A 14003-nucleotide genomic window follows, 5' to 3' on the forward strand; every position below is an offset into this window, starting at 1 on the left:
CCAGAGGGTTACTGTAAATGCATGTGCCCACTGTGCACCGTTCTCCTGATGCCACCGAGGTGGCGTTAGCACTAACGGCTTGGGCCCGCCATCGCTGCTTGCAGCTATATTTATTTTTATTTTTGCCCTCATAGTTCATTAAAGGTTTGTACTATAAATATAGCTACTCAACTATTAAAGGTGGGATTTCTTTTCTTTGTGATTTTGAAATAATTGAAGGAAACAAACTATTTATGGTTATTTGCTGAATATTTTGAACAATTGAAATCAAAGATTGCTTGAAATGAAGACGTCTTATGAAAAAAAAGTCACATTTCAGTTTAATTGTAAAAAGCAAGTTTTCTAAAAAAAAAAAATTTAAATAACTTTCATTTTTTTGCAAACAAAATAAATGAATATTGTGTCAAAAGTAGAAAATAACCATCATCTCTTGCAAACAAAATACATTTTATATACTGTCATGCGAAAAGTAGAAAATAACTTGTATCTACTGTAAATGAATATTTTAAATCATGAAATGTGAAAAGTAGAAAATAACTTGCATCTCCTGTAAACAAATGTTTTAATAAACTAATGAATGTAAATAGAGCACTGTTGATTAAGAGAAAGAGCAGGGCAGCATCTCCGTGATCTTGTCCTGTCACTCTATGCATATTTACTCTAGGTTCTTACTGGCCATTCACACAGAACATGTCTTTGTTGTTTTAATAATTTTTGTCATGTTTTAAAGAAGTACACTTATTTTGATGTGTTGACTAACATACTAAAGCATGTTAAATAATTACAACTGTAGTGTTTTATTCAGTTAATACATTTGAAATGTATTAATAGAAACAACATTTTAATAGAAACAACGTTTTAATAGAAACAACATTACAATTACAATTCAGTTTACCATAAATACTTGTCAGTAAATTTGTCAGTACTGTACACTTTAACCATATGAAGTCCTAATTAAGTGGGTCAAAAAAAACTTTAGAGTTCAACTAATTGCATTTAATATAAATTTAAGCTGTGATATTTTTTTCAGTATTTTGCATGTAATATGCAAGTGAGTGTCTGAAATATTACATTCATTTTGCACTTAATTAAATTCTGGTAAATAGTGACATGGTTTAAAGGGGTCATATGATGCTGCTAAAAAGAACATTATTTTGTGTATTTGGTGTAATGAAATGTTTTTATGCAGTTTAAGGTTAAAAAAAACCCATTTTCCACATACTGTACATTATTGTTTCTCCTCTATGCCCCGCCTTTCTGAAACGCGTCGATTTTTACAAAGCTCATCGGTCTGAAAGGTGTGCTCTGATTGGCCATCAATCCAGTGCGTTGTGATTGGCCGAATACCTCAAGCGTGTGACGGAAATGTTACGCCCCTCACCATATTGTGATGCCCTGTCCGGCCGGAGCGTAACATAAAAACATGTATACATTTGTGATCGGAGAAATGACAAACAAGCGCTACTCTACACTGCTCAAAACTCGCGTTTGAATCGTCAGTGGCAAATTCTTTAAACTTTTATAAGGAATATCTCTTTGGATTTGAGACTTTAGTCTTTGCAACTTTACAGATCTTCTTTATGCACCAAGAGCTTGTAACACTCCAAAGAGAAAGGAAAAATTGAAATCGCATCATATGACCCCTTTAATTCTCTCATTCATTGCAAGTCTGTTGGACTTTTTGCCTGTTTTATTGTTCACCAGACAAAAACAGCTCTCAACAAGTCACATGACTTGTGGTTTCATTCATGTCTGTAGCACAAACAGTGTGGGATGAGTTACACCAAAGTTTAATACTTTGGGTTAGAGGTTTGCTCAGATAATATTAACACTAATAGTCATGTTTGTCTTTGCAAAGACCACTAATACCGTTTTTAGATTTGTTTGCGTTTGGATCTCTCTGACTGCGATCTTTGAGGTCTGACTGAATGTCTTGGAGAAGTTGTTGCCCCTCTTGTTGAGACAGACGCATCACTGCTCATCTCCAGGCAACCGGTAATTGGACGAGACGTGCCAGCATGAACTCAACTCATGCTGACTCTCCCATGCCAGACACGTCTCCCAGTGCATGCCGTATCTAATATCCCATCAAATACCTGCTCTCGAAACTAAAGATTTGGGTTTATTTTCGGCTGCATTAAAGTTTTAATTATAACGCAGACCAGGTCGGGTTCAGCCACATTAGAATTGTGATTTATTGATCTGCCTGCCCTGATGACACTATTCTGCACAAAGTATAGTGAGCTTAAGTTCTCCCAAATTACACACTTGGGCATATAATTATTATGATAGATCATCTTAGTATGCAATCTTTGACTGTGCCGCTCTTTCATTCTGCTTGTGTGTTGTGATGCAGGCAATTTCAGGGAAATTACCTTTCAAGATTAGTCAGAATAAGTCGCTATTAGTCGACGTTTCAGTAAGTTAAGAACAAGAAATATCTCAAAATAATAATTTGTATCCAAAAACAGTGAGACCAAGGTACTCGTCAGATTTGGGAAAAGAGCATTCCTGTGGGAAGTGAGCAATTTTCCTGATTCAAGACTGGAATTTCAGACAACAGCATCTACCATCTGTGCGCTTACAATGATGAAAAAGATGTACTGTTTGAGAATATGTCTGATTACACCCCTAGTAAAAAAAAGTAATATATTTAAAATACATTTAAAAGTATATGTAACATATTTATTGACATATTGCTCCAGACTTACTGATATAACAATTGTAATGCAACGTTATTTGGAGTACTATATTTGTGCACAATGCACATTTCTTAACATTAAGCCTTAATATCACCATTGACGAGGATTGTATGATCTTTGAATAATATCAGTCTTTAAATGCAAGATATTTAAAGTGTACCTGAAGTATACTTGCAAAAGTTCCACTTTAGCACAATCATATATACTTCAGTATATCTTTAGTTGGACTTCAGCACAATTAAAGTGCATTAAATACAAAAATAGTTGTTCCAATTTTAGTATACTAAAAGTAGAATTGTAGGGTATTTTTAATAAGTACATACATATGTAAATGTATTTGTAGTAAATTCAAACACTATTTAAAATACATTTTATTTAGTATATTTATTTTTTTACGAGGGACGTCTGTAGGTTGTACTTGTAACTTGTTCTCTCAAAGTAATACTGTTGTGTAAGCAAATTTGTTAGTAAAATAGTGCTTGATAAGTGTAGGTTTATGGAAATGCATTGTCATTAGATATACTTGTCAGTCTTGTTTTATCAATAAAGAATGCCATTATACTTGCATAATAAGTAGGGATCCATTATTAAAATTCTGATCATGTCATGTTATGGCAGATTAAAATGTATAAAATTTCTGTCTAAATTAAAAATAAAATACTAAACACAAAATGTGAAGTGAATTTAAGCATCATGACATTATAATGTGCTGTATGAAAAAAGGAAATGAATTTTCAGATTTTATAAAGATTGCAAGGTCTCAAGACATGGTTTGTAAAAATTAAGCGTTAGTGTTAGTTCTGGCAGGTCACGTGAGTCAAGCTACATTTCTTATAACTTGAGGTACATGCAACGATGCGTCATGTGCGAGGCGCTGTTAAAGACACAGTGGTCGAACATATCCGTCTAGTGCATGTTTACATTGAAAAACAATGGAAAATAGTGCAGTGGATTGGAAAAACGTGTTGTGTGTGAACAAGTGTTAAGTGTGACTAACTTAGTGTTAGTGTTAGTAAGAGGTCAGTAAAAGTAATCAAAATGTAAAATAGGGAAAATTAACATAATTAAATATCCAATATTGACTGATATATCCAATATAGACTGATACCAATAAATTAATAATTGTCTAATATTGAGTGTTGACCAGTATGGGATTGATATACAGTGGTGGCTAAAATTGTTAGAACACTTGGCATATTTAAGAGGTTTCAGTTGTTTTTGTTGAAATGGCCTTTACAATACCCATAAAATGAACTATTGCTGGATCTACCTGCGACAGAAGGAATCTGCTGGAACATTGAAAATGATGGACTGGCTCTTCAAAGTCCAGACCTCAACCCCATCGAGCAAATTTGGAGCAAGTTGGAAAATACGTTCAAAGGAAACACATTTAAAGGAAAGCCTTTGGCTTGAGTTGCAGAAGGCATGGGATAACATTAGTGTTGAAGTTCTCAGGAAATATATTGACTCTATGCCAGAGAGATGTGCTGCTGTAATTGCTGCAAAAGGTGGACGCACAAAATATTTAAGTTAAAAGTGGATAAAAAAAACAGTATGACTGATATTTGTTGTGCTCAGAGCAACCATCTGCATGTTTCATGAACATTATGAAATGACAACAATTCTAACAATTTTGGTCACCACTGTATTGTCAATCATTAATATATAAAGTCATTTTTGCTTATTAGCATGGTTCAACTGGATCAACGAAGTTCAGCAGCAAACACATTGGTTAATAAAATGGGATACGTAAAGGATGTTTGTGTCACTTGACATTTAATTATTGCAGGTTTTCATCATATTTTGAGTTTGCATTTCACTGTTTTTATTCATTTTGAGGAATACTGGATCTGTTTTTGTGCAAGTGAGCTGAATAAATGCATGTTCACATTTAGTCTAGACCTACAGTAACATCACGTTCACACAGCGCCTCTGCACTTACTCCTGATTTCTCTCAACATGATGACAGAAGAGCCGTCAGTCAATACATGAGAAAACAAAGTACCTGGTGCTATTGATTTGAAAACGCAACTCAGAAATTTTCTTGTAACTCATAAATGTAATGCGTTACTTTACTAGTTACTTGAAAAAAGCAATCTGATTACGCAGCTCGCGTTACTTGTAATGCATTCCCACCAACACTGATTGTGCATCTCTAATAATAAGTATTTTAAAGGGGTCATATGATGCTTTTTTAAAGATCATTATTTTGTGTATTTGGTGTAACAGAATATGTTGACATGCTGGTCCCACTTGGATGCTATGCAATTCATGAAAGCATCTCGAGTGGATAAAGCTTTGGATTGTTAATTGGACACTGTGCTTTCAGTGAGTGTTTAGAGGCTGTTGAGAAGCATGCTTTGAGGAGCAGCATTGCCACTTTGATTCTGATTGGCTGGCTTGTGACCTGTGACTCTGTGTGCTTCTGCAGGTTCGAGGGAATAAAGAGGACGTGCTTTATATCCTGGACGCTAGTAACCCTCGCCATGCTAACTGGCTTCGCTTCGTTCATCAGGCCCCTTCACAGGAGCAGAAGAACCTGGCCGCCATTCAGGTATGAGAAGATGCCACAGCCTGATAACCACAGAGATCTCTTTACACTCTCTCACATGCACACTGTTGCTGGGTACTGACTTACATAGACAGCTGCCTTCTAAAGAGCTTTATTTTAGTGGCTGATTCGGAACAGTGTATAGACAAAAAGTCTGTGCATCAACCTACATGACGTGTAAGTAAGGCTTACCCGGTATTGAGTTTGGGGTTAGCATGTTGCTAAGCTAACACTGCAAAACTCTAAAAGTGTGGTCACATTTACACGTGAGAGTAAAAGCTTTCCACACACATATGTTGCTACAAGTTTGCCGAACTGATCAACAGAAAGCTGCTTAGTTTGAAAGTAAAAAAAAAAAAAAAAGAGTTAGTTTTGATTTTTTTTTTTTAATTTTTATATGGACTGAGGTTGACTAAATTTACAGCAAAATTTCATATTTGGGAAAACTATTCCTTTAATTTTTTATTTTGTCTCACTTCTGATATTTTTGATGGATTTTTTCCACTAAGATTGTCACAGTGCTTTGTGGGTTTGCCTTCAGAACATGTGTGATGCAGCCTTAGTTTTTGTTACAATTAGGTTAAAATTGTTGTGGTTTTGCAACAGCTTTCACATATAGGGTACACCTATGATTCTTAAAGTGCTGCCTACGTAGGCCACTCATTAGGTTTGGGTACAGAGCCACAGAGTGTGACAGCAGCTTTGCGTAAGGCTCAGAAACAGAAACAGAAGCAGACAGCGGAGGGAATGAGATGGAATGAGTTGTTTGTTATGTCTGGCAGTGTTGATGTGCTTTTCGCAGTGCCAGAGATCTGAAAACACCAAAGAGTGTGGAGATAAGAGGAGTGTAATGAGCCTTAGATCAATAACACACACACACACACACACACACACACGTGGGCGTACACATTTGAGGTCACATGAGCTGGATATGGCAGTTGAGTAGTAACCAATGGTGCAGTGATCTGGCAACCTCCAGTTCCCTAATCACAGTCAGTGTTAATGCACCTGTAGAACCTCAAGATTCAGATGCAATTATGGGAATAATGCTGTGATTACAGAATGATTTCACAGCTCATCTCAACATGTAAAAACATAACAATTCTTTATGCTTAACATGCAATAACTTGCTGGAGGGTTCACTGTAGAATCAATCGCAACAAAAATATAATGTAAATGTGTAGTATGATTCTGTATGGTAGACCTGTTCCTAGGGTTGCACGATAATAGATAATAAAATGAATAAAAATTGTTGTCATTTAAGATATTTCTTCATAATTTCATGTAAGCACCAATCAAGAGAATATCAACTTAAATGCATTATTTATTTGAGCTCATCTCGTTTACTGATTTATTATATTTATCATATACATTGACATGCTCTCTACCTTATGGAAACTGGTATAACGAATCTTCTAAAGCTAAATCAAAAGCTAAGAAAGTGAAAATAATTGCAATCGATATTTAATATTTCCAATTAATTCCAGTAATTTCAAAACAATGTAAGAATTTTTTTTGACATTTTTGGATAAAAATTCAGCAGTCAGATCTTTACTGTAAAAATAAATAAATAAATAAAACAAACAAACAAACAAATAAACAAATAAATAAATAAATCATACATACATACATACATACATACATAAAAAAATGGTAGCAACCTTTTTTTTTTTTAGTTTACAGATTGAAATTAAATTTACAGTATATCTGGTGTCATACACATAAATTACCTTGTTGTGACAAACATGACACTAAAATAAGACTTATTGTTTTTCATTGAAATAAAAAGTAATTTTACAGTATTTTTCTTTAAAAAAAAAAAAAATTTAAATTCCAGTGATATCTGTTACATCTTTCCCCTGTATATAGTAAGAGAACATAAAGTGCCCCTATTATGCCATTTTTAAAGGGATAGTTCACCAAAAAATGAAAATTCTGTCATTAATTACTCACCCTCATGTCGTTCCAAACCCATAAGACCTTCGTTCATCTTCGGAACACAATTTAAGATATTTTTGATGGAATCTGAGAGCTGTCTGACCCTCCCATAGACAGCAACACAACTGAAATGTTCCCAAGACCAGAAACATAGCAAGGAGATCTGTAAAATAGTCCATGTGACATCAGGGGTTCAACCGTAATTTTACGAAGCTACGAGAATACTTTTTGTGGGCAAAAAAAAACAAAAAAACGACTTTATTCAACAATTCGTCTCCTCCGCGTCGCTCTGTAGCGCGATTTTGGAGAATATCCGCTGGACGTAAACGTTCGTATGCAGTTCTGTGTCAGCTGCGTCACGCCGGATCTGTTTCCTACGTTGTTGTGATTTGATCTGAACGGAAACAGCGTATCCGCGGCAGCTGACACAGAACAGCATACGTTGTTTTACGTTCAGTGGATATTCTCCAAAATGGCACCAGGGTGATGTGGAGGAGACGAATTGTTGAATAAAGTCGGTATTTTTTTTTCTTTTGCACACAAAAAGTATTCTCGTAGCTTCGTAAAATTACGGTTGAACCCCTGATGTCACATGGATTATTTTACCGATCTCCTTGCTACGACTCTGGACTTGAGAACATAGACAAGACAAGAGACCATAGACTGTATAAAAACATGGACGCAGTGTCCGTGACGTCACCCGTAGGTTTCTGAAGAGCGCTTTTGAAGCTCAAAGTGGGCAGAGCCAGCCGTCGCCATCTTGGCAGCGCGTCACCGCACGTCACTCCTGGATAATCGAAAATGGGCAAAGAGGCGGGAGCTGGTTGCTGAAACCACTCCCACCTAGCTCGACGGTGGTGACGGCAGCGGCAATCCACCTGTCACTCAAGTGGCCATGGGCTTAAAGTTCTGCATAATTAAGTGTAATTATGCAGAATTTTAAGACTTATTATAATTTAAACGGATGAGTTCACCAAAACCACTTTTTGTACCAGGCTGCAAACATATTTTTTTCTGCTGTAAAGTTGGGCATTTTAACATGGGAGGTCTATGGGACTGACTCCCTTTTGGAGCCAGCCTCTAGCGGCCAGTCGATGAATTGCAGTTTTATGTTCACATACAGCTACATGGCACACTGCATGAAAGGTAATATTCGAAAAGGCGTAATAGGAGCACTTTAATGTTAACCAATTAACATGTTTTTGCAGTAGATTTTTACAGTCATTTACTGTTAAGATTGCAGTCATTTTTTACAGTCATTTGCGAAGAATATCTCAGTAAAGATGGCTAAACTCCAAAATACTGTTTGATTATGCTTAAATCATCTAGATTAGCAGAAATTGTGATTTTGTGGTTAAAATGCGATTTAGTGAAGTCCTATGTGTTCCCATAATATCAAGATTTTTTTTTTTATCAGTAACATTGTCTTCTTTCAATAAAATAAATTAATACTATACTACTATAATACTATACTATAAATGATTAATTATTAAAATTGAATGGTACATTTATATTTTTTATTATGAATGCTTTCACGTGGATGGAAGCAGACTCGTTTGCTCAATCTTGGCAGTGAACGGGTCTCTGGTGATTTTGAGATGTTGGCGATCTGATGGCCATTACAGCAGAATCAAGAGAAGAGAGTCTGTGTTTCCTCACACATGACACTTCTCTCACCATCTCCCGGTGGATAAATCTGGGGCTGTGATTTTAACATAATGTACAGCAACTGTGCTTATTTCTGCATGACCTTTTAGGAAACGAAGGTCTGACAAAGCCATTAAACAGAGGTTCAAGTGTCTGGCCTTTGACCTTAATCAGGAAGTGCTGCTGATCTTACGCTTCCCCTCGTGTGAATGTTTGATTGCGTCACCCAGCAGATCTGTTGTGTTGTCTGTTTAGTGTCAGACGACACCTGGATCTTTGCTTTTCTACGTCTAATTCAGTTTATGTCTTTTGTAATAAGACACAAACACAGACACAACAGTTACTTCTGGTTCTCTTATTGGCTGAGAGTCTTTCCAGCTATGCAATATTTTACCAGTATCAGCATGGGAACTGATAATATGTTGAAAATGAACCAATGCTGACTGCTTTGACTCAAGTTTATAACATGCAAACTCTAATATTTATTTCTGCATTTGTTTTCTTTGGTACAACAGAAATTTCTTCTAACAAAGTCTTTACTGTCACTTTTGATCAGTTGAATGTGAATGAAGTAGCCGACACTGTCTCTTTAAACAGGATGGAGAGAATATCTTCTATCTGGCTGTTGATGACATCGAGACAGATACAGAGCTTCTGATTGGCTATCTGGACAGCGATATGGAGGAGGAAGAGGAGGACCTTGAGGAAGATCAGGACATCAAAGATGAAGATGGGAACAGTACAGAGAGCAAACACCTCAGTGCAGAAACAGGTATGTGTGTTTAGTGACTATCTGAAATGGATAATGAATGAATGGTTTTATGAGCAATTTACACAGAAATGTGTGATTGGGTCTACAGATAGCCATCTAGATCACAACAATTTGGCATAAATATAATGACATAAATAACAATAATACTCGTTATGAATAAATACATAGTTCATGTTTTTATTGTAGTCTAATAGCCATGTAGTCATTATTGTGTTGAAAAGCAGCAGTAAAACAATAATTCAAAATCAGTTCTGCATATCGATTATCAGGCACTTAGGTGTAGTTCACCAAAAAATGAAGGTTTCCTGAAAATGTCCTCACCCTCAGGCCATCCAAGATGTAGATGAGTTTGTTTCTTCATCAGATTTGGAGAAATGTAGCATTGCATCAGTGTCTCAGCAATGGATGCTCTGCAGTGAATGGGTGCCGTCAGAATGAGAGTCCAAACAGCTGATAAAAACATCACAATAATCCACAAGTAATCCACACCACTCCAGTCCATCAGTTAATGTCTTGTGGAGACAAAAGCTTCATGTTTGTAAGAAACAAACCCATCATTAAGATGTTTTTAACTTGAAATCATCACTTCTGGCCAAAATATGAGTCCATAATAGCATAATAAAAAGTCCATCTCCCGTTGTCCTCTCTTATCAAAATCCACCAACATATTTGTTCAGATTTGTTTTGTTTTGGACTGTTTTCGTTTGTAATCGCTGCTTGATCTGTGCAGATTTCTCTACTGATTCACACAACTTATTATGTTTTATGATAAATATGGCAGCATTATATCAGCCAATGCAAAACTCGTATCAGCTGAGCACTGGTTCATAAAGTACGTTTAACTGTGTGTGTGTAGAGCTGGTGATTAAGAAGGAAGATTACCCGTGTCTGCTGTGTGAGAGCAGCTTCCCCAGTGAAGAAGTGTTAGCTGAACATCTTCAGAGCCTTCATCAGAGAGGAAGTGCAGAGGACAAAGAGTTAAAATGTCGCACCTGCGGAAAAGAGTTTCCTGTCAAACAGGCCCTGCAGCGCCAGTCAGTACCACACACACACACACACACACACTCACACACACGCACACACACACACACACACACTTTCACATTGTCTTATGTATTAATGCTGATGTCCTGTTGATTTGCAGTGTTCTTCACTGTACAGAGAGCTCCGCTTCATCAGGAGACCCTTCAAAAGACCATCAGTGTGTCCTGTGTCACAGCACCTTCTGTTCAGAGTCCAGGTACATCAATATTTAATCGTTTACATTCTCATATGCAGTCCCCATTTTCATGATCCCCTGAATATCCCGTTTGACTCGGAAATATGCCACATTTCAGAAGAGAGCAACTCAAATTGAGTGTTTTTTTAATGCGCAGTTTTGAGCAACACAAAGAGGTGTGTAAAGGAGACGGTCGGTTCATCTGTAAGATTGAGAGCTGTGGGAAAAGATTCAGGACTAAAGACGCCCTGAAGAAACACAAAGGCAACGTCCACACAGGTTTGTCTCACACACATACACATGCGAGAGAGAGACTGAGGCGAGTGCGAAATTACCCGTCTGTAATGAGAGTCTAATCAGCGGCTGTTTAACATCTTCATTTCTGAGCCGCTCTTCATCCCCTCTGTCTGTCAGATAAACGCTAAGCGCTCCCTCCCTCTCTACACTCATCTTTTCACCAGACTCTCAGCGCGTCTGTCTCTCCGCCAGAAGCACAGACATCTGAGAAAATTAGTCAAAGACCCCTGATCGGCTGATGAAAGCACATATAAGAATGTTTTCAGTGTTATTTATAGTAATTATAATTGGACAGTTTAGCCACATGCAAGTGAATCAGTCATTTGCAAATTAATCCAAACAGTAAGCTAAACGATTAAGCTTGTGGAACGATTAAGCCTCGGCGCTTGTGAAAGTGCTTACAGCTACATTAATGATTGTGTGTGTTATGCTATAATAAGAGTCTTTAAAGTGGACATGGAAAACAGGATGCTGTTTTGAAATAAAGGCTTGATGTAAACATTACAACGCAAATCTCTCTTCCTAGTCCAGGGGTTTTCAACCTGTGGGGCGCGCTTTTGGGCTAGTTTTGAGTAGCAATTAGGTGGGTTTTGTTGTGAAAACCTGGCAACCCTGGTCACGTTTATTGACAGTGTAAGATGATTTACGATTAGCCGTGTCGGAAATCCAACCATGGATTGGCATGTTGTTATCTCAGAAACCGGCTCAGCCATCACATTGAATCAGGTAAACTGTTATATATTTATGTTTCAGTATAATTACGCACGCTATACCAGGGGCGATTCTAAACCCTTTTTAGGTGGGTTTGTTTTGTTTATTTATTTATATAGCACAGTTTAATGCAACACCAGGTTGCCCAAAGTGCTTCACAATATCACAAGCATAGTCTAAAATAACAACACAAATCACATAGCAACATGGATACAATTAAAATAACTAGACCTGCATCACAACAACTCCTCATTAGTCTTTAAAAGATGTTGGATGTTGGGGGGGGCGCAAATGAAATTAGACCAACTTGGGGGGGCGCATGTCCTAAAAGGTTGAAAACCCCTGCCCTAGTCCAACCAAACCTCTTTTCTGTTCTGTTCGTTCTGGGCTGTAAATATAATCTCTGTCAAGTTTTCAGACAGAAAATGTAAAATTAAGCTAAATGGTATACAAGTAGATATATTATAATTAACAAATCTTTATACACTTTGCATGCCAACAACTTGACAACTTCTAATTTAGCCTACCTGTTTGTTTGCAATAAAGTTATTTTATTTACAATTATCATTAGTGTGCACAAATTTTATGTTGTTTATTCCAATAACTTCTAACCGTGACATTAAAGGGGTCATATGATGTTGCTAAAAATAACATTATTTTGTGTATTTGGTGTAAACTTTACAGATCTTCTTTATGCACCAAGAGCTTGTAACACTTCAAAGAGAAAGGAAAACTTGAAATCGGATCATATGACCCCTTTAACGCCAACCCAAGAAGCACTCTGTATGTTAAAATATTCTCACAATCACAACTAATGTCACATTTGTCAATGTAAGATGAAATTCAGTGGGCGAAATGCAGTCATTTCAATAGAAATCTTGGAGTCTGGAATTTCCCTGTGCAGACTTCGCACTGGATTTAAGTTTTGTTAAACTTTGAACACACAAATTTGCTGTGCTGATCAATATATACCTATTAAAGAGACCCAAAAATGAAAACTCTGTTTTAATTTACTCACCCTCAAGTTGTTCCAAACCTGCATGAGTTTCTTTCTTCTGTTGAACACAGAAGAAGATATTTTGAAGAATGCTGGTAACCAAACAGTAGCTGGTCCCCATCGACTTCCATTGTATTTTTTTCCCATACTATTGAAGTAAACGGGGACCAGAAACTGAAGGAAGAAACGCATATTGAGGGTGAAAAAAATAGAGAGTTTTCATTTCTTGGTGAACTATCTCTTTAAGATTTATCAGTATGCCAGTATGCTGAAACTAACCAATCACAAGAATTTTAAAGAAGCAATACAATAAAGATACAAAATAATAATAATAATGAATAATAATAATTGTCCGTGAGAAGATGGGAATTAATTAAACACTAAATTCTGACATTTTTGCCACAAGAAACATTGACTAACATTAAAGTGTATTTATTACCGAATAAAATGCTACAAAGTGTAGAATATAACCTTTTAAAGCCTTTTAAAATACCAGTGCTTTAATAAAGCAATAAGCCCCAAGAAGCTGTGGTTTACAGTGAATTTATAACAGCTAAGGGGCGTTGTTATGTACGACGCGAAGCAGAGTTCCTAAAACCCCTTTAGCTGTTATAAATTCACTGTAAACCACGGCTTCTGGTGTGTGTGAGACAAAGCCACGGAGTTTCTTCACACTAGAGTTTAAAGTGGAAATGAAGCAGTCAGTCAAGTTTACATTATTTAGGAAAATAACTTCCATTTTAATAAAAATATATATAACAAACATGATTAATGTAACCATTTTAAAGAAGAAAAATTGTTTTGTTAGTTTGTCCTGTCTTTAGTTATATCCCTGCAATCAGTTTCACCAGAGACGAATTGCTGGATATTCGGCATTACACACCACCCGATATTTCACCGGTTTTCGATTATTCTGATGTTTTGCTGGACATTGTGGTCTGGGGAGCAGCGGCGCTGATCTTGCGCTTCAGGACGCGCAGACGGGGGAAGCGAGCCGGCGCCCTCGTGAAGCTAAGGCAGCGCGGATTCAGGACGCCGTTGCCTACCATCCATCTGGCGAACCTCCGCTCTCTACCCAACAAACGGACGAACTCCTTCTGCCTCTCCCGGACAAATAAGGATTTTTCAAACTCTGCTGCTCTGTGTTTCACGGAAACCTGGCTGAAAGA

At 36.9% G+C, this 14003-nt stretch overlaps 1 protein-coding gene across 1 annotated transcript in view; it reads left to right on the forward strand.

Annotated features, from left to right (window-relative positions):
- The window catches only part of LOC107757180 (PR domain zinc finger protein 5), an 87497-nt gene that overhangs the window by 6604 nt on the left and 66890 nt on the right, over window positions 1-14003 (forward strand). Inside the window, exons 3-7 of the mRNA XM_016574595.1 lie at window positions 5134-5256; window positions 9436-9610; window positions 10467-10644; window positions 10755-10850; window positions 10987-11108. Of these exons, the coding sequence (XP_016430081.1) occupies window positions 5134-5256; window positions 9436-9610; window positions 10467-10644; window positions 10755-10850; window positions 10987-11108 (694 nt within the window). The remainder of the gene's footprint in view (window positions 1-5133; window positions 5257-9435; window positions 9611-10466; window positions 10645-10754; window positions 10851-10986; window positions 11109-14003) is intronic.

The sequence above is a fragment of the Sinocyclocheilus rhinocerous genome, unplaced genomic scaffold (genome assembly GCF_001515625.1).
Source record: "Sinocyclocheilus rhinocerous isolate Xijiao unplaced genomic scaffold, SAMN03320098_v1.1 scaffold1344, whole genome shotgun sequence".
NCBI classification, from domain to species: Eukaryota; Metazoa; Chordata; class Actinopteri; order Cypriniformes; family Cyprinidae; genus Sinocyclocheilus; species Sinocyclocheilus rhinocerous.